This window comes from Zosterops lateralis (genome assembly GCF_965231275.1).
Source record: "Zosterops lateralis genome assembly, chromosome: 11".
Taxonomy (NCBI): Eukaryota; Metazoa; Chordata; class Aves; order Passeriformes; family Zosteropidae; genus Zosterops; species Zosterops lateralis.
In genome coordinates this window covers 3,019,685-3,040,763 of record NC_139771.1, presented here as the reverse complement: position 1 = coordinate 3,040,763, position 21,079 = coordinate 3,019,685, and the positions used below count along the sequence as shown (strand labels likewise).

Genomic DNA, 21,079 nt, shown 5'->3' with positions numbered 1-21,079 from the left:
TGCAGTCACAGTGAGAGACTTGATTGAGATAATGACCAGATTCATCCTACAAAGGACACACATGACCTCCAGTGAGCAGCACAATGTGAGTTAGACATCTTCAGAAAAAAAAAAACCAAAAATCCTCATAGGGGACAAAACGGGGAAATGACAGAAAGAAGCAGAGAAAAAATATTTTTGGTTTATCAAACAGCTGCTTGTTATGTTCCAAAAACTAAGGACCAGTATGCACTAGGGAAACTTTCCAAATGCTCCCCGATTTTGCCACCACTTTTCAGCTGCATCAGTAGTAAAATACACGGGGAGCCTACAAATGACTGTGCCACCAGCTGGCACTGCTGTCTGCTCTTGGTAGCATTCTTTAAGGCACACCTGGCAGATGTGGGGCTTCAATTCCCACAGCAGCTGGTAGAGGATCCACCCAAGAGCTGCTGGCCTTGGCTGCAACTGCTTTGGCTGAGCCAGTGGTGTCAAAAGAGGGAATGTTTTGCCATGTCCTAGTGCGGACCGAGCCTAGTGCTGGACTGCTGCTTCATGTTGGTAACACTGGTGTTATTATCATCAAATTTGTTCTTTTAATTCTTTTTTAATTTAGTTATTTATTTTAATTATTTTAATTTTTTTAGAAAGAGATAAAACTTTGTGGAATATTTTTCATGAAAGGTTCTCTAAAAGTCTTAGCTGCAGCCACATGAAATCAAATCATATGCTGTATAAAAAAAGATTCATCTGTTCTACTTTATATTTGACTAAACTATGCCAGTGTCTGACTCTAGTCCTTTTTAATGAACAGATAATATTTTGAAAGTCTGGGTTACAAAACAGAACTGAAAATCTAAAATACTTTTACAGAGCGGGCAGCTAAAGTTGCTGAGCAGCAGGAGAGAGAGCGAGCAGCACAGCAGCAGAATTCCTCCCCCCGGGCAGGCACTCCTGTCGGGGCTCTTATGGGGGTGGTGCCGCCACCAACACCAATGGGAATGCTCAATCAGCAGTTGACACCCGTTGCAGGTAAAACGTAGGAGCTATGACCATTTTTTCCTCATCCACTTTATCAACCCCCTTCATAACTCTGAACACTCTCTTGGGTCACATTGGAAGCAAAAGCTCAAAACTCTTCAGTCCTTCTTCATGATGAACGTGCCTAGTGCAGCGGTGGCCTGGTGTCCAGCGTTACTTGCTCCAGTGGAGAGTAGCCTGTGGAAAGTGCAGGGAAGCAGGGTGCTCCTCCTGCAGTGCTCCTGTTCTGGTAGTGTGCAGTCGTGTTTATTCACTCTGCCCTGCAGAGTTCACCTTTAGCCCTGCTGGGGCAGGAAGGCAGCAGCTAAATAGTCTTCTAGTGCATGCAGCATCTGTGGCAGTGGTAAAGCAGGAGGGAGATTGTTGGGGGTTTAATTGTCAGGGAGGTGAGAGGCCAACAGAGTCTAACCCAGATTTTAAATCCAAGCAAAAGCTTTGTAGAATTGCCTCTTAGGCACTGGCAAGCAGAGCAGATGAGGATCTAGAGCCGTTGCAGAAACAAAGACAAAATGACAACATTGCTGGTTTTATCAGGTTATTTTTCAGAATAGAACTGAGCTTGGAGAACTCTTCCACGAGGTCCCTGTTGCTGGGTGTTGAGCTCGTTACCAGTTGTAATCCGGCTTGATTTCATAGGGAGTATGCTCAGAGTAAGTATTTTCAGGATCAGATCTGAAGACAATGTAGTCCACTGAAGATTCTTGTATGGAGATCAGCCATACATGGGTGAGAAAATTAATTAGATGTGACCTGATAGGTTATTTTCCTTCCCCAGTTTCTAATTAAAATAAGAAGTTGCTTCAGTCAAGGTCAAAATAGTGCCAAGTAGATAAAAGTGAGTATTTGGAGGGTTTTGGTTTGAGTTTTGGGGTCTTTTTAACTTTCTCTTAAGACATTCCAATTATTCCATTTATTCTTTTGTCATTTTTCTTTGTCTTTCCCATCTCATAGGCTGTGGCCTTAGTTTGAGCTGACAGCCTGAAGTGTTTTTCATCATGATCTCTAAATCCCTTTTCAGTAAATAGGCTGCATGGATGTTTAACTGAAGGCACATTCCTTAGTTGGTTCATGATCTCCAGGTCACAAAGCATTTGTCTACACTGAGTTGCATTTTTCTTTTGGCTTTTTTTCACTCTGTGGTAATTTCTATCTGAACTGTTTACAGTTGGTGTATGTTTGTGTGTGTGTGTGTACACTTATCTGTGCATATATTAAGGAAAAGGAAGGGGAAAAGAAGAGTTTCCCAGTGCTGATCTCTTTTGTAAATAATTTACTTCAGTCTAGAATATGTAGAAATACCATCCTCTTGTGGTTGTTTTCTTGGTTCGGTTCTTGGGTTTTTTGGCACTGAGTCCCTTCTCCATTTTTTGGAAGCAGGTGTTGATGGGCAGTAATACTTGCTCTTAACACTTGCTTAAAACTTCCCCCAAAATGTGCATTCTGCCAACTACACATGCTACCTTATTTCCTGTGACAGCAAACTTCTATTTCAGGCCATTATCTTATTCAAGCAGATCAACACTCAAGGCTCTTCACTTAGGCTTTGGGAAATTCTTCCTTAAAATAGATGATGGAACAGATCCTTCTAAACTCTACTTTTGTGGCCCATTTGAAAAACAGTCTCATCTTTTGGTTTTCACAAGTCCTACTTGGAAGTATCTTGTTCTGTTTGGACCTCTTTCACATCCTCCTCCATCTTTGGATTGCTTTTCTCTAGTTCAGAGAGCTTCTCCATCACAGAACTTCTTTATGGCCCACAGGGCCAGGAAATCTGGAAGCCTTCTGAGATGTATTTCTCTTAGTGTGCAGCACTTTAGTGTCTTCTACATTTAGGTATTGAAAAAAAATTTACTTAACCTTATGTTGTTATAATAAAAAGCAGGAGAAGTAATTTCAAAGACATCCTAAATCACAGTCGTGGGAGCTGGAAATAGTTTGACCATGATTGCTAATTTAAAATAATAGTTTGCAGTTCATACATGGGGTGAGAAAATGCTGCTCTTACTCAGACTGAGCTACAAGAACTGATTTCTCATGGAGATTTGATGGCACCTTTATTAGCCAGTTGTTGAGTATTACAATTGGAAATGTAGAACTGTGCTTCCATGATTGATAAATATGGGTTTGATTCCTTGGAGAGTTTTTTGTTTGTTGCTTCTAAAGCTTCAGAAGTACATTAACTGCACTGAAGATGTGTCAGCAGCTTGGGTGCACTGGAGGTACCAGGCAGCAGACACAGTGTGAAAGCTCTTTATGCCAAGCAGGCTTTTGTTGTGTTTCTTCTTTTCCTTTCTCCATTGGAAATACAGATTTCCCTGTAATAAAGATATAAGGTTCCAGATATTTGATATAGGTACCTACAGCATATTTCACATGTCAGTCTAGGTGCCCTGTGGAAAATGAAGACTTGAGTGAGATTAGTTCTTCATTTTCTTGGTGTTTTCTCCATGTAAAGCTTTTGAGATTAGAGATTTCTCACTTCTGTAACACCCTGAGGAAGTGACAGGTTTAGCTTTTATTTTGGAGCTGCTCCTCCTGTTTAGACCCTGAGCTTGTGACAGCTTTGGCCAGTCTCATTCCAGAAATCTCTGTTTTGAAAGCCTTTTATGAATTACAGGGAGCATGGCAAAGACTCGGTGGTTTCTTGGAGCAGACTGTAGAAGCCCCAGCAAATCTGCATTTCTAACTTACCTCATCTCTCTAGACCTGCTTCTGTCCTCTGTCATCTTTTCATTGTCTTTCAACCCCTTTCCTTGCTTACCTGGCAGTGCATCCATTTAAATAAAACATTCCAGGGCCTAACAAGCATAGTGCAGTTATACTGTGTAGGTTCACTACATAGATAGCAGAAAATCTGAGCCAAAGCCAGAGAAAGCTCTCGGTTTTCTTCCCTCCCATACAGAAAACTAAATTTTTGAGCAGCAGCACAGAACAGTGTTTGCAGTGTCACTGAGTTTCCTCTAAAAACACCTTACAGACATGGACAGTGAAATTCTGTGAGGGACTGCAGCTGCTCCTTTTAAGTCCTTTCACTTCAATATAATGCCATGAGCATAAGTTACTGCAGCCCAGCACTTTAAACACAAGTATAAAATTTGTGTTACTGCCTTAGTTCATACTGGAGATGGTTTAATAAAAATCACCCATCACTGCCATTAGTTTCAAGTATGTGAGTGTTGTAGGGCTTTTGTGCATCAGTTTTGCATGTGTACTGCAGGAAAATGTCTGGGGTTTTCTTTTTGTGGCCTCTGAACTAGCCCACAGAGCAGGACTGTCCATGGGGCTGGCCAGTCAGTGTTGTGTTTGTAATCTGTATGCAGATGGCAGAGCTTTAAGCTGTATTATAACTGCTTGCATTAGTAACATTTAATTGTGGCTGAATTTATTCCTCGTGTTAACATATCTGAGTATTCAACATTTATTGCCCCATGAGAAACATACAAATACACTAAATACTAATTCATCAAAAGTACAGTGTTTCGTATTTACAGCTTTTATTTTTAGTTTTTGTTCTTTTTATTTTTTCTTTTGCAAGATACTAATTGTAGCGTTGTCTTGCTGTACTAAAGGTGCTTTTTGTGGCGTGTGTTGTGTGTGTGGATAGTGCATGTCTGTGCGTACTGTGTAGACCATATTGCATGTTATTGATGCATGTTTGAAATTTATTGTGTCCTTCAAGGCATGATAAGTGGCTATCCACCGGTGCTGCCACCTTTGCAGGGCCCAGTTGATGGCATTGTTAGCATGGGCAGCATGCAGCCACTTCACCCAGGGGTGCCCCCACCCCACCAACTCCCGCCAGGTATGCCAGGCATCCCAGGCATCCCACCACCCGGTAAGAACCTCATCCTCATTCCCTCTTTATTTTCATGGTCATGTACTTGGTCTAACCCATTGTTACAGGAGTTCTCTGCAGCTTGTTCTGGTCGTGGCTTTGGTTTGTGAGCAGCAGCACTGCTGAATATGAGGAGTGTGCAAGACACTGGCACAAGAGCATGTCCATAAAGGGTGCTGGAGAAATGTGGTGCTGCTCCAGCAGTTTTGCTCCAGCCAAAAAAAGCCTCACTGACTGTGTTTGAGTTTATCAGAGGTGTGAAAAGCTGAAATTAGCCTGTTCATATCCTTATGTCATTTGAACAGCATCTCTAAACTCATCCTTTTCTTATTTGAAGTGGGCTTATATATGAAATTTATTGTTCTTATTCCTTACCAAAGTCTTTTTCAGTGTGTTAATGTTGGACTGCACTGAAATGAGCCTGGTCATGTAAGACTCCTTGGCCACTGGGGCACTGATGTGTTATTGTAAAACAGTGTTCAGATTAAACCTTGCTGATAGAACAGTGACTGGAAACATAGGGACAAGGTGAATTCAGTATTCTCTATGCCCAAATTTTCAATTGATTTTTGGGAGCATTTCTACAGCATTTGCTCTATTTTTGCCACACTTTTGATGAAAAGTGAGGCTTAAATGAAACAAACGTTTTTACCAGTGCTAATGCCATTAACATGTCCCAAATAAGGGAGTAAACATTCATCTGCCCTCTGATCCTGTTTCCTACTGATTCATTTTTTACCTCTGATAACCTGTGTGCCTGTGAAAAAGATGTCATCCCTCTTTCAGCAGTAAACAAGCTGTGGACAAAGTGGTCTCATTTACCTCCCCCTACCCCTTGCAACCATGTTTATCAGAAGCTCTGTTAAGAATTTTATCTGTATGTAAATCATTTGGGTTGGGGAGTTTTTGTTTGCTTGCCTGGTGTTTATGAAATCCATCAGCATTCCACGTGCAGCTTGGCTGGAGTCCACCACTCTCAGCGATGGCGCCCAGAGGGAGCAGGACAAAAGCTGTGCAGTGACACTTAGCACACATCAGCCAAATGTGTGGGAGGTGAATCCAGGACAGTGCATCCCTCTGAAGGGCTGTTCCCACTGCCATGGGCTGGATGTTTGTGTTTAAATCTGACAGGATGTGGATTAGCAAAGAAACAATGTCTGGGAGTGGAGAACCACGTGTGAAGTGGTGCTCAACTGGGCACAGCAGGTTAAGGGTGAAGATGTGTTCTGGTGGTGGGAAGAGGAGGATGCCTCCTCCAGACCCCTTCCCTTTGGACTAAAAATAATTCCACAGCTTGTGTTACCAAGGTTTTTTCCCAACTTCTGACATGCTGTTGGTACAGACACATTTTAAATGGGAGCTGTGATCAAATGGAAAGTGCATTAAAAACACTTTAGTGAGTGAAACCCAGTGGCACATCCTTTGATCACTGATACAGAAATCATGCATTTAATTCATGTAAATTAAACCCTCAGGAAAAGCACAGTTAGTCTGCAGCTTCTCTGATGAATGAACACAAGAAGTGGCACAAACAGAAAGAAAGGCAGCAGCACATGTAGTTTTGGGTTTTTTTCCAGACCAGAGCATCTGTATGTAAAATATCAGGAACTGCATGACTCTGATTTAGATCTGTACATTTTTGTATGTAAGACTGACACAGTTGTGCTGCACTCTGCACAGCATGGAGAAGTCCCAATATGCTTGAGAAAAACAGCTTTTATATTTTTGACGTTGATTTTAAACATTCATTGTTCTGTATTTAAGGCTCTTTTGAAGCTTAACCTGCAACTTGCAATTTTTATTAGTGAGATCTAACAGAATTTGTACAAAGGCTTGAATTTCATCCTGCTGTGAGCATATTTTACAAAACTGAAAACAAGGAGATGTTAAGTGTTGCTAAAACAGATCAGGATTTCCTTTCTTAAAGGAAAGGACTTCAGGAAGATCCTGTCAAGCCAAAGATGTATATTATAAACGAAAAGATGCAGTCAGGCAATCACTTAGTAACATGAAAAAACCTGAAAAGCAAAACCTATTCACTTTGCATTTCTCTAATTAAAACAATTCAACAGGCCACATATCAGTGTTTGGTAGTTGTCACGTTGGCTTTATTTATTTTTTTTCATTCAGAAACTTGTTAAGTTTTTTACTGGGGGCGAGGGGAATATTTGAATGTTGAACATCTACTTAAAATAACTGTGAGCAGTGATATCAAAGTATAAATTCTTACTGTAGAAGACCAAAGAGGTATTTGTCACTGCTCTGAAGTAAGACTAATTATTTTATATTTTGGAATATAGGTGTTATAGGCCAAAATGTGTCCCCTGTGGTAGGCACTCCAGCACCAGGAGCAAGTCCTTTTGGACAGCAGGTGAGTCATTTTTGTGTTATTTATGAGGCTCTAAGGCTCAGAATCAGTATTTGAGCAACATCCCAGTTCAGACATGTAGGGATGCGCATAGACTTTCCCAGGTAGAACAGAAATGAAGTGTTCTGATGTGTTTAGAACCAGTTAACATCTCACACTCAGAGAGGATGTCTGGATTTGCTGGTTGAATTGCTACACTCAGGAGGTTTGTCCAGTGAGATAACTTCAGTATAAACAAGGCAGTGTTTTGTCTTAGTTTTTTGCTAAACTTAAAAAAAAAAAACTTAGTTAAAAAACTTGTCTAAGTTTTTGCTGAACTTAAACTTAGTCTTAGTTTTGCTAAACTTTATCATTTCAGCATACTGTGAGCTGCTGATAATTTAGGTTTTGCATGCTTCATGACACAGACAGGACACTGCCCATTTTATCAGCTGTTGACTAGGTAAAAAATATTTGTATTTCACAAACTGATGAAGCAGATATTCATTGACAGTTCAGAATTTGTGAGCTGGGTAACTGTGATGATGTGATGTTTCTTCTCAGTGATTAATGCAGATTAACTGCTCAGAACATTTCCAATTTTGTTGACTAAATTTTTGCATCATAGACAGACGTGTTTTTGTCTTGAGGGTTTAAAGAAAGGGAGGGAGAGTGGCTATGCATGGGCAGATAGTGCTAGGATGGAGGAGAATGGTTTTAAACTAAAAGAGGAGAGGTTTAGGTTAGATGCTGTGAAGTTTTTTTATTCAAAAACACTGACACAGGTTGCCCAGAAAAGCTGTGGCTGCTCCACCCCTGGAGTTGTTCAAGGCCAGGTTGGATGGGGCTTGGAGTGACCTAGTCTAGTGGAAGGTGTCTCTGCACATGGCAGGGGGTTGAAATGAGATGAGCTTTAAGGCCTCTTTCAACCTAAACCATTCTGTGAGTACCAGAAGTGGTAAAGTGTTGATGTCATGACATTGAGTTATTCCAGATCATGGGATATCTGTACTGAGAATTCTCAGTACTGCTGGTTAATCACAGTGGTAGGAATTCTTATGTGTAGCTGGGAATTTCCCTGCCTGAGATTTTTGCCTGACAGTGATTCTGTGGAAATAACCCAGTTGTCCAAGGATCCGTGTCCTTGGATACAGTTTGGATTAGATGTTTTAGAGTTAAATTTTGCACTTCAGAGACCACAGTATTTCAGATCAAATTGGAGAAAGCATGAAATAAAAAGGAGGCAAAAGGTGTAATTAAGGTTAGGAGAGAGGAGTTATGGTGATGATAACCAGAGTATATTTACATAAATCAGAAATACGAACAATGTCTATTGAGTATGAATGGTCGGTTTGCACTTCCTCCCTCTGTGCATCCCCTACACAAAGCGTGTGTCTCCGGGGAAATTTTCTCAGGCTTTTGCATGTAACCTCCATTGCATGAGAATGCCCCAAGGCTGGGGAGTTCCCTGCAGCCCCCCTGTGTGGCCCCTGTGGTGTGACCCGTGCCTGGCTCTGATTGCAGATCGGGATCCTGGGCCCACCGGGCCAGCAGGCGCCGCCACCGTATCCCGGGCAGAGCCCCGCCAGCCAGCCCGTCATGCAGCAGCCCAGCACACCCATGTTCGTCTCCCCCCCACCAAAGACACAGAGGCTCCTCCATTCTGAAGCCTACCTGAAATACATTGAGGGGCTCAGTGCTGAGTCCAACAGTATCAGCAAGTGGGACCAGACCCTTGCAGGTAAGGCTTTGGGTTCCTTGCAACCTGTTGTTTTTGCTTTTATAGAAAATGCGAAGTAAACCTCCTGTTTGCTTATTAAAATATGTACATGCAGTTAATTCTTAAAGACAAGTCAGCAGACTGAGAATATATATGTTATCCACAGGCAAATTCCACCAGTGTTGTATAAACCTAAGAATCAATAGTATGGGCTTAAATACTAAGAGAAAAAAAAGAGTATTATATATCGTAGAGTTATATTTGCCTTTTTCTAGAATACACCACTAGGTAATTGTTGCAATGGATTTCCCACACCAAATAATTGTCTATGAGGGAAAGAGTTTTGGTTTTCTTCTGCACATATAAGGATGCCAAGCTAGAATCTTCCATAGCCTTCTCATCTGTGCCAGCACAGAGAAACCTGTTGGACCTTTTAGGTTCTCCTCAGAAATATAGTTAGTTTCTATAGGACAGCAAGCCAAAAGCCCTCCTAAAACATTAAGTACTTGAGAAGGAGCACAGAGGTGCTCAGGGCTTTTTGGGGTGTCTTAGCCAGGTGTCAGATGCTTCTCTGACATCTGTGCACGGCTTTTGTTTTGTCTTTGTATCATTTGTTTCTTTTCTCTTTTATTAAAACCTTTGCTTTACAAAACACACCTGAAGAGCTGTCTTGCTGTCGGGTTATACCTTTGTCTGACCCAGAGGTGGGGCAATTGAGAGGCATTCTAAAAACTTTTATTCTATTTTCAGTCATGAAGGGTGAGATAATACAGGTATTACAATCCATGCCATCACAATCAGAAGCCAAACTATTTCCTAATTACAATACATTATAAGTGTTTCTTGGCCTATCAGCTTTTGCCACACAATGTTATAAATTCCTTAAAGCCAATCATCTAAAATTACCCCTCATGGGTCCTGCTACAATGCATCTTTCATAGTTCTGTTTCTCCAGAGTATCTAGTCTATTTGCAAGGCCATAATTTGAAATTTGTTTCCAGTTCCATTTCTCTCTCAACAATATCTGTCCTATTCCATGGAATTTCTAAGTCAGCATTTTTTTATCTCAAAGTTTGCATACAGATACTACTATGTGAGCCTTCTACTGTAGGAGCATCTGTGGACAGCAGGGAGAACGAACTTTGCAGACCTGAGATATTCTAGAAACATGTGGTTTTATTGCAGGGTCATGGGTAAAAAGGGCTTTGCTTTCAGCCACCAGCCTCAGCTGAAGGGAAGCCCCAAAGAGAGAGGGAGAGACAGAGGGTATGAGGTGAGGGAGGTAAAAGAGCTAAGAGGGGTAAGAGAGGTGATAAGAGTGCAGGGGTCAGAGCGGTAAGAGAGAGAGGGGTAAGACCGGTAAGAGAAAGAACGAGGACCTTATTACAATACATTATATCTCCTTTTGTGTTGAATATTCTAATTTACAGTGACCAACCAGCGTGAGATACAAAACCTACAAACTTTGCATGCAGCCTATGGGAACTACTTTATTACCATGTCATCCTATATTCTAAACTCTAAAGACTACTTTTCTTATCTACTTTTTCCCTGATGCCTCGGCAGGGTGGAGAGAGGCTACATTCTTGGGCCCTTTTGTTTTCTGTCCTTCAACCTGACTCCAGCTAATCCCATCTTCCTGCCTGCCATGATCACATCTCAAAGCTGCCCTTCATTTCTATTTCACTCACAGGTTTTACATCTCTAGTATTTCTTACTAGGCAATTATATTCGCAAGCCCTTCCTGTCCCATCTTTCCCAACACTGTACAAATGTCTTGGGTTGGTTTTCTCACCTAAGATTCAGGTTGTTTAAAGTCCTTGGCCCTCTAAAAGCCCCGAGTTGGTACAAAGAAGCGGAGTCTTCAAGGCCTTGTTTTCTGGTTTCTCATGATGTTTATTATTTGATATCTCAGAGTTTTTTCTCTGCTCCCAGATGAGGTCTGGACAGTGGCTGGGACACGAGGTGACTGCCCCCGATGGGGTGTCACCTCACATTTATACAGATAATTACATGTAGGTTATTTACTATTTTGTACCAATGCCCAGTGCTTACACTAAGAGGGTCACTTCTGCTTTGACCCAATCCACTCTTAACTACCTTATATCATCACCACCCCAGAAGATGAAGGATGAGGAAGAAGGAGAGGGACACGAGGTACCACCCAAATTCCACCATCTTGTCCCCCATTTACCTCTATTCTAAGAATCCTAAAACTACTGAATTTTGCATATTCTACTGTGCTAAACTACTATTTTCACTTCCTGGTGATTTGCAATTCCTCTCTTTGTGCCGGAAGTTTCTCCCATGGGCTAAGATCAAACTCAGTGTCTTCCTGGGCTCTGTGCCAAGGTCTCCAACCTCCCTGGACTGGCTCCACATCCCCCGGGTCCCAGGTCATCCAAAGGGATCCAAGGGATCACAAACCCATTTCTCACATCTCGCAGATATTATTAAACCATTTCTGAGAAGCTGCAGGCCAACCCTCAGGACCTGACACATCCTCACGGGGGTCATTACGGGCTGGCCTCGCGTAAGATTGTATGAGGTAACGGGGGCATTTTTTGTGTTGTGCAGCACGGAGAAGGGACGTGCATCTGTCCAAGGAGCAGGAGAGCCGGCTGCCCTCGCACTGGCTGAAGAGCAAGGGGGCTCATACCACAATGGCCGACGCGCTGTGGCGCCTGCGGGACCTGATGCTGCGGGACACCCTCAACATCCGCCAGGCCTACAACCTGGAGAACGTGTAGGCACGGCACCCCTCCTGCTCCAGGAGCTCATGGGACAATAGCTGGTGCAGTTACTGGGTGGGAAGAGATAACCAACAATAATTTGTATTGCATTTTACTGTACATTGCAAGACCATTTTTATATAAGGACACTTTTAATAAGCATATTTCACTTTTTGTTATATTAAGTTGACTTTATCAAAAATACACGGATTTTTTGCATATGTTTCCTTTGTTTGAAAGGCGATTTCATAATTGGTTGAGTGTAGTCAAGGATTCATCTTTCTTATACTTATTGCTGAGAATCTGATGCCATTGTTTTTATATTAAAAAAAAAAAAGGAAAACAAAGTATTTACAGATTGATACAGTGGAATGTGAATTAGTCATAGTTTACATCCTATAAGAATGTGTGTACCTGTGCTTGTGTGTGCTTGCCACTTCGGGCAGAACTGCCTGGGTGTGAACAAGGAGGATCTCTTAAAAGAAGCTAAAGGTAAAATATGCTTTGGCACTAAGGAAAATTGGCATTCCAAGTCACCACTGAGGCGGCTGAGTGGGCTACAGCAGCTGTGGAAGTGCTGGTGTGGATGGGACAGGGGTGTCTCGATTGCTCATGTTGTCCAGTCCTGCCCAGTTTTTTAACTGTGTAGCCAAGGCCATTGTGATCCTAAATCAGTCCCACGATCTCTGTGCTGGCAGGCCCTTAGAGGGGAAGTGTTTCATCTGCCATGGACTGTGCTGGGGGTTCTGTGATGTCCCCAACCCCCAGCAGTGGGACAGGGAAGCTCCTTCCCTGAGAGATTCTGTCTGTGCTGGAAGAGGCTCACAGAACTCAGAACCAGCTCAGGTCTTGGAAGGTAAGTTAGGGGAGAAAATGGAGTTGTTCTGTTAGTGAAGTAATGTGATGTTTTTTTAAATTCACTCATACTCTGTTCATGATTGGGCATTGTAAGACATTTTTGTATCCTCTCTTTAAGTGTATTCATTAACCTTAGTGAAAGTTTTGCAATGCAAATAAGAGTGAAATTTGATGCTTAAATTAACTTGAAAGTAAAATACTGCTGTATGGTATGGTATGTGTAAGGTCAGCATACCCAGTACATTGGAGAAATAGAATACTTGCATTGCAGCCTTCAAAGGGTTTGGGGTTGTTTTTTCTTTCTTTTTTTTTTTATCTAAGTAAAGTAGGTATCAACTCTTCTTGCCAAATTTCAAGGTTGTGGCTGCCTTCTGCTAAAGACTTACCTGTCCTCATAACTAACCAACCTTTTGGACTACAAAGTTATTTGTTTGAAGGTAAATCCTTTCATTTATTTAATTTTGGAAAAATAATTAATACTTTTGGATTGCTTTAAGTAACTGGGAAAGCTCTATGAATTTAGGAAAAGTCAGCAGGACTTTTGTCCTTCTGGGCACTGTAACTCAGCCCAAATGAACTGATTTACTGATACATTTCATTTATGCTAGAGATGTTCATCATGTGGAAGTGAGTTCTAAAGTCTGTTAGTACAGAACATTTTCATTTCAGTCTATTTGGCAGAAGGTTAAATTAAATATTTTCCTTCAAATACTGGATATCTTGCAGTTTGTTTTGCTGATGGAATTAATACTTGTGAGGGAAGTGACACTTGCAAATATAAGCTGTGATTTAATTTTACTGGCCAATTCCTCTCCCTCTCCTATTGCAATCCTCCAGTCATTGCACAAAATACCCCAGGTAATTACAAATAGGCACTTAAAGTCAGCTTAGGTCAGATGTGCAATGGACTGAAGGAAATGGAGCAAAACAACATAAAGGGAAATGACAGTTTTGAACTCTACAAGTAGCACACCCATGGTACAGAAATTCTTTACTGGCCTTTGTAAATTACCAATTTTATTTAATAAAGTAGAAATTGAATAGTCTTAAACCACCCTTATAAAATGTGTTTCAGTTACTGTAGGTTTTGCAGTTTTTAGCCACAAAGATGGGATGTTGAAGTGAATCAGGCAGCAAAATCCTAGTTTTTGAGCATTTGGAACTATCATGAATTGTACTCATACACCACCAGTTTCTCCTACTTCTCAGCATTAACAAAAATTACACCAAAGAACCTGGGATTAATTTTAATTAAATTATTGTTTTATTTATTTTCTTTTGAGGACTGGATGGGACTCCCTTTGGAGCCTGTATAACTCAGATGTTTAATTTATCTGAAGGTCAGTGATGAGCAGATGTGCAGCACTGGCTCTCTCCTGCTGAGCAGCTGAATCCCTCCTTTCACTGCTCTTTCTGGCCCAGGAGCAAGAGATTTGAAGTGCAAACAAAACCTGGCTCCTCCCTCAAGGCAGTGCAGAGCACTACCACTAAGCCACTGGGCTGGCCCTGATCAATTATTTTAAGCCTTATTTATTTCAAAATCGTTTCTCTCTATACTGGAGGCGTTTCAGTCGATTGCAGTGAAATTTAGGATATAATGGCTACAGTCTAGAATTCAAAACCAGCAAAAGAAACTTTTCTCACTCTGGTTTGAAAAAAAAAAAAAAAAGAAAAAAAAAAGACATGTCTATCTGTCTCTTTTCCTTCTTTGTGGGTGTTTGAGCCCCTCATCTGTTTTTCACTGCCGTTCATTGTACTGGCATAAACAAAACTTTCATATTAAAATAAAAGGACGTGTGGGCAATGGTTGGCTTCTGTGAGAATGGAAAATAGATAAAACTAAGGTATTTTCATAAACCAGTTGGAAACAACTAATAATTATTTGTTCGCTTCCTCAGTCCTTCCCTTCCATGAGAAAATTTACTGTTTGTGTAAAAATTCAAAATGTTGACGTTGGTGACTTTTTTTCAGCATATGTTTTTGTACCTGGTTTATCCATGCTTGGCTTTTCATTAGATCTTGAATTCCTGAAGGCTGAGCTGCTAACCAGGTTTATAATATGTATGTACCATCACTTTGTTTACCTGAGTCTTTTTAATTTGAATAAAAATAGTTTGCAAAGTGTTTTGGATTAACCAGGTTTGAGTGTTCCATTAAGACTTTTGTTAGGATTTTATTTCAGGTAATTCTGGCTGTTGCTGATCCAGATGTCCTCAAGTCCTTCGTACATGTGTGCTTGTGTGTGGATAAAATATCCTTTTTCTATTGTCCTGTGTATTTTGAGATGTGCCTGTAGGTGATAAGAACAGTGGTGTTAAAAATTGAGCCATAACAAATGTGAACAGTGAACCTTGAAAAACATGTAAAGCATTGAGAACCAGCTGAGTGGAGATGCTAAGATTCAATCAGTCCCAGATGCCCCCTTATTAATTAGTTTGAAAATAAACAGCAAGCCTTAATTTCATATGGATGCTAATGTGGTTCAGCACTGTCTTCTGTGTAGCTGTTTAATAGAGGAAATTAGATGAGTAAATGAAAAAAACATCTTTTACTCAATTAAATTAGAACCAAGGATAGAAATTTTCTGTACAAACTGCAAGAAAAATTAAGTGGTAGAAACCTCTCAAGGTGCCTGGCATAAAATTTAGAGAGCTAAACAGAACACAACATTATTTAATTAACACACAACAATGTTTTCAGCCTGGGGGATAAATGCTGCCTTTCACACAGGCTGCCAGCTTCACAACACTTCTACCCTTCTCTTGCAGTTGCCCAGAGAAAACTAATTCTAATCATCCTCCACATCTTATTTGCTCAGTCTGAGATATTAAAGATCAACCATAAATGTATGTAGCTCCCCCTTGGCTGCAAGTACACAAAATTGAAGTTTCAGAATGTCTGGGCCCTGAACATTGTGTAAGGAATGGGCTCTGGTTCAGTGATGCACATGAAATTTTGATTAATAAAACGAAACCTTAGATTCATTTTTCCAGCTGCACTTTCCAGCAAGTCTAATTTGACTCTCATCTTTGGTATGAAGCACCAGCATCCAGAACTGATTTCAGGAAGTTCCTCAGGAACAGCATTCATCCCACCAGTGCCAGGAAGACTTTTTCCCCTTTCTCTGAAGGAGCTGGGGATGGCCATGAGCAGAGTGCAGGTACAGTTTGGATCTGTGTATTAAGTTGCCTTGGTTTGAAAAGACAGGTGTCTGCCAGGAAGAGCTGGATCTTCCCTTGGAATGGAGAATGTAAACCCCCCCTCCCTCCAAATTATTATAATTTTGAAATTAAGGGTCTTTCAGGCAAAGATATGGGAATAGGAATAACAGTTCTTTACTAGGAATATTAAAAATTTAGTAGTAAAAAAAAAGGGGCAAACAAACTAAAAAGAAACCACTGACAGAGTCAGAATACAGCCTGACCCTCTGTTGGTCATGGTGTTGGGAAGAGTCCAGTTAAGTCTTCCTGCAGTGACAGATGTGGTTCTGTTGGAGCAGAGATGATCCTGTAGAAGGGTGGAGTTTTCCTCTGAAGGTCCAGTGGTGGTGAAATGAGTCTGGTCTTCCTCTGGGAACTCAGTGCAAACAGGCTGTGCTGCTGTTCTGAATCTCAGGTTTGATCCAGGTGGGAATGCTGGGCTCCTCCCCCTGGGTGGAGCATCTCCCCATGGGATGATGGAATTGTATCAGCCCTGCAGTGAGCCTGGATGGCCCATGGACAGCAGAGATCCCCTAGAGGGAGGGTGGGTGGTGGAAGAGATAAAACACCTCCCCCAGCCGGTTTCAACAGCTGCTGTAGAATGCATACTTTTGGTTACATCTTGCATTGCAACCCAAGACATAAGTCCAAAGTGAAAACATGCCTCCACTGATGACAGGAAGAGTTTTGCTCCAGGGAAAAATTCCCCAATACATCAGATGGCTGTTAATTCATTTTGCTGCTTTTGAAAAGCTTGGACAAAACCTCTGCAGTCCTGTGACAGAGAGGAGTGCAGGCTGGGCACAAACACTCTTCCTTGACTGTAACTTCTTTCAGCTCTTCCCTGGCTCACCACAGGTTTTTCAGCAGACAGCTGCATCCTTGTGTGCACAGCTGCAGGGGAATGATCAACAGATCAATTTTTCCACAGAATCATTCTGGATTGGTGGTAGAGTTGTCCCCTCTCTAATGCTGGTGTGGTGAGCAGCAGTGCTGGTGCGTAGGTGTTACTGTTTATTCCCAGATGACTTTTTACTGCTCCTGCCTTACTGAGTCGAATTTTTCCACGCTTGGTATCCATTGCCCTGACTTCCACAGTTTGGAAAGCTTGCAGCAGGAATGCTTTGCCGAGTCTCACTCAGAAGCTGTTGCTGTGGCCATTGCAGAACACATGAAAATGCTGTTGGTCAGTGCCGAGCTGTGCTCCAGGCAGACACTGGCTGAATTCCCTGCAGAAGGAAGGGATGTGCTCAGCCCTGAAGCTGCCAGGGGCTTGGCAAAGCTAGAAGTGAAGGCTGTGATCCTGGCTCACTCCAGCAGCCTGGAACAGCCACAGTGTTCCCTGAGTCCCAAGCCAAAGGAGAGCTCTTGCTTCCTCCCCGTTCTCTTTGCCACAGCAGATGGAGGGGGGAAGCTGGAGGATGGGAGGGAGACAGGGATATGAGAGTCAGAGAGTACTGGAGAAAGCACAGAATTAGAAGTCAGCAGGAATAAAACTGCAAAACCAAAATAAGAATTTGGTTGTTGAAGATAGAGTGTAGTTTAAAACTGACACTAAATCCCCAGCTGTGGAATGGGCTGTAATTCTGCAATGGGGAGTTGCAGCTATTCAAATTTCCAGCATTAGTGAGAGACTGGCAAAATCTAAAACTGCCAAAGGGGGTCAGCACTAGCAAACACACTGAGGATTGGAGACTGCAGCTCAGATTTCTAAATGTCAAGCTTCATCTTCTGTCATAACATATCTATGTTGCCTGAAATGGTACGATGCCAACTCAGAGGATTTTATTCCTGCAGCAGTCACCAAGATCAGTGACGTGGAACTCCCTGACACCAGGCATCTTGTGAGTGATTGCAGCCTCTCTCCTTTTTTGTTTACCTGGCTGGAAACATCCCAGAGACCTTCCAGACAGATGTGCCTGGTGCTCTCAGTTGCCAGAGGGAAACAGTCACTGCAAAACAAGCAAGAGGTCTGAAGTGAGAACTGGGCTTGGCTCACGGCTGTCTGAGGGACACTCTGCTACTATTACAGGAGGGCTTAAGGGAAGCCACTGGAAGTTTTCACATCAGGCTCCCAAATCCTGAGAAATAACTAGAGCACAGGGCACTTGATTGAAAAAACAAAACAAAACAAAACAAAACAAAAAAAAAAAAAAAAAAAAAACAAAAAAAAAAAAAAAAAAAAAAAAAAAAAAAAAAAAAAAAACAACAAAAAACAAAACCAACCCATATAATGGAAAAACTTGTTTTGTGAAAACAGAGCACAAAAGAGTTTAAAAAGGCTCAAGCAATAAAATCAGATGGAGTAAAGCTCAGCAGTTTTCAAAATCTAGCTTTTTATTATTGCTTTATTCTTTAATGTACTGCTACAGTCAGGTTGACTCCAGTGCAATGATCTGTGACTGCAAAAAGCTGCTTGTTCACGGGTTTTGGGCTCTACCTTGGAACTAAAGTCAAAGGATCTTATTCTGAAATCAATGCTTTTCCTCGAGTGATTCATTTGCTCCTCAGTCAAACTATACAGTGACACAGTCACATCTTTAATTCTGTCTGGTTTTATCCCTTGACAACACAAGTAGCACTAATCCTCCAGATCAAGTCCTTGGAAGGCACAGCACAAAAGTTCCCCTTTGTTTGCAAGTGGAGAACCTGCACCTTGACCTCTACAGAGCTGCCCTTGTCTGTGCAGTTGACGAAGACTCACAAAGCCTGACAGGAGGCAGCACAGCAACATCTGTAAGGGCATGAACTCCCTCGGGGTTAGTTTTAGGCTGACCTTAAGAATTGGCTTTTTTGTTGCACCTTCAGCCAGCACCCCTACGCTCAGAAATTAACCCATTGTATCAATGTAGGATCCTCGAAATTACCCTGCCCCAGTCACCGACCCCCCCCCCCGCCCCCCCATGCTCCCAGCTCACTGTTCAGGGAGCAAACACTGCTGGGACACAGCACTGGCCCTGTTTTCCTGCTTTGGGGACAGATTCCCACCCCAGGGCTCAGAGGTGCCAGGACTGACACCGCACATTGCTCTGGTCCCTGTCAGATGTGGGCGGCACAGCCCAAACACACGGGTCACTTTCCAAGCACTGTGGGCTGAGCAAACACGGAGCAGTAAATCTGTGCTCTCTTTATCCAGTTAAAATTGTGCCACACAGCAAAGAAAACAAATCATCTGCCAGAGCAGTTCCTGTAAGTACAAAAGAATCTAACTCAAAATTATTCTGAGATGGATGCACCATGTAATGTTTCTTTCCCACTGGTCTCATCACAAGGGGAGTGTTTCACCAGGCAAACAAAAGCAACAGCCAGACTGTTTACTCAGTTTACTTTATTTAAAAGCACTAGGCAAACATTAAATTATTGGCAGAGGCCCAAATACAATGAAATTTTAATTTCATTTAAATACGAATATTACAGATATGGAAAAACAAAACTGCCCAAATCATCTGAGTGTATTACACAAACATGTGGATCACAGTCCATCTTGCAGAGCCAACATCTTCCCCCACCATCAACGTGGCAGTGCTGCTGCTTTGGCACTTGGACAGATAAAGCACTCAGGAGCTCCCCCTTGAAGAGTTTCAGCTAAAATTCCCCCTTCTCCTTCCTTGCCTCGTACTGTCTTTCAGATTGTTTCCTACGGTAAACATCATCTGCAGAAAAAGATGTTTTGTATTAGAGTTTCCCCAGTGCAAGATGGTGTTAAATACATGAATCCTGTCATCTCTTTTTAAACTTTCCAATCCCAATTTCTCTTGCAGATGCTGACTGACAGGCAACTGGAAATTCAAGCCAACAGAAATCCTTATTGCCACTTAAAATAGCTCATGTTCTCTCTCCCATATAGGCTAAAGTTCTTCCCATCATTCCCAAGGAAATGTGCAAAGTGCAAAGCAGTTGCTTCTTGTCTACTTTCCCACGAGGGTAATTAAAACTACAAATGCTCCAACCAGCTGAAAGGAAATTAAATTATAGGCATAAAGTCAATGCCTGAGGGCTTCTCGCCTGACTTGAGTATTTTAGTCTTTTTTATATAAACAAAACACATGAATATTCCCACCTCCATGGTCTTCCCAATCATTCTTCCTGCTTCCCACTGCCTGATACCACATACAGTTGAGCCGATCCTTTCAATGAAGTACACAACCATTTCTAGCAGGGTTTATTAAAGGGAGGAACGTCACATTAGAAATAAATGCTCTGACCTGCAGAAACTAAATGCCATTAGCCAACTTCCCATGAGCCATCTTCATACTTATAAGTTGTAAAAGTCACATTTCAGATGACGCCACACCTCTGCTTAAATGCTGGCAAACCTGACAGGTCCTTTTCAATCATTGCAGAATGATTTGAGCTGAGAGGGACCTTAAAGATCACCCTGTTCCACCCCCTTGCCATAATCAGGGACACTTTCTACTAGACCAGTTTTCTCCAAGCCCCATCCAGCCTGGCCTTGGACACTTCTAGCTTCTCTGGGCAGCCTGTGCCAGGGCCTCGCAATCCTCACAGGAAAGATTTTTTTTCCCTAATATCCAATCTAAATGTACCCTCTTTCAGCTAAAATGTTATTCAGCGCTCTAAACCCAGGATTTTTGTTTGTTTCTGCCGGGGAGGCGGAGGCCGAGGAGCGGTGTGGGGTGTGGTGTGACCGCCGGGCCGGGCCGGGCCCGCGCTGTGTTACCGACCGCGGCCGGGCCGGGGACCCGCACTCACAGAAAGTCTCTTCGCCGAAGCGTACGTTGATCATGAACCACTCCATGGCTCCGCCGAGCACGAAGAAGAAGGGCAGGAACCGGTAGAAGCCAAAGCGCCGCTGCCCGGGCACCAACTTCAAAAGGCTCTTCAACCTCTCGCTGACCAGCATGGCCGGGCGGTGCCGGCACCTACGCCCTTCCCGGGCGGAGGAGAGAACAGACAGAGGGGGGCGTGTGAGAGGCGGGCCGGGCCGGGCCGGGCCGTGCCGCGGTCACAGGATGACGGGGGCCGGCAGCAGGCGGGGAGCGGCCCCGGCCCGGGCGGGCCCCGCAGAGCCCCCGCGGCCATGGCGGCCCCGGCCCGCGCCGCCTCCTCCCCTCCCCCGCGGCGGGAACGCGCGGCCAATCGGGAACGCGCCCGCCGCGCGCGACCCCCCGCCGCTAACCTCCCGCCAGAGGGCTCCGCGCGCGGCCGGGCAGGGGCACGCGCCCAGCGCCCACGTGACCCGCGCTGGCGGCGCCTCTCCTGATTGGCCGGGGCGGGGCGGGGGCGGGGCGCCCCTGAGGGCCCCGGCCCCGCCCCCCGAGCGCCGCCCGGCCCGGGCCGGCCCCTCCGGGCGGGGCACAGCACAGCGCGGGCCGCCCCTCGCCCCGGGGATTGGCCGCCCGGCGG

General features: G+C 43.3%; 2 protein-coding genes across 11 annotated transcripts in view; one reads left to right on the top strand and one right to left on the bottom strand.

Moving 5' to 3' along the window:
• The window catches only part of PBRM1 (polybromo 1), a gene marked incomplete at its 5' end in the record, with an annotated part of 56,992 nt that extends 44,089 nt beyond the window's left edge, over positions 1-12,903 (top strand). For 2 of the 5 annotated variants that reach the window (XM_083869500.1, XM_083869499.1), the window contains 4 exons: positions 4,700-4,855; positions 7,156-7,226; positions 8,727-8,943; positions 11,500-12,903. In XM_083869500.1, coding sequence (XP_083725626.1) covers positions 4,700-4,855; positions 7,156-7,226; positions 8,727-8,943; positions 11,500-11,672 — 617 coding nt within the window. In that variant the 3' untranslated portion in view covers positions 11,673-12,903. Of the gene's footprint in view, positions 1-5; positions 818-852; positions 1,012-4,699; positions 4,856-7,155; positions 7,227-8,726; positions 8,944-11,499 lie in introns of those variants that run through there. The other 3 variants (XM_083869504.1, XM_083869501.1, XM_083869502.1) reach the window with 3 other exon arrangements.
• Positions 12,904-13,753: 850 nt separating this feature from the next.
• UQCC5 (ubiquinol-cytochrome c reductase complex assembly factor 5) lies at positions 13,754-20,908 on the bottom strand. Of its 6 annotated transcripts, XR_014590909.1 has the most exons (5): positions 20,853-20,908; positions 20,426-20,602; positions 17,592-17,664; positions 15,916-16,941; positions 13,754-14,802 (listed from the first exon to the last, which is right to left on the bottom strand). XR_014590909.1 is itself a non-coding variant. In XM_083869509.1 (4 exons), the coding sequence occupies exons 2-4, from the start codon at positions 20,574-20,576 to the stop codon at positions 16,851-16,853; spliced, it is 315 nt and encodes a 104-aa protein (XP_083725635.1). In that variant the 5' UTR covers positions 20,577-20,602; positions 20,853-20,908; the 3' UTR covers positions 13,754-16,850. The 6 variants fall into 6 exon arrangements, 5 of the variants coding, with proteins under 5 accessions (XP_083725635.1, XP_083725636.1, XP_083725634.1 ...); XM_083869509.1 differs by having other exon boundaries at positions 13,754-16,941; XM_083869510.1 differs by lacking the exon at positions 15,916-16,941.
• Between the last annotated feature and the right edge of the window lie 171 nt (positions 20,909-21,079).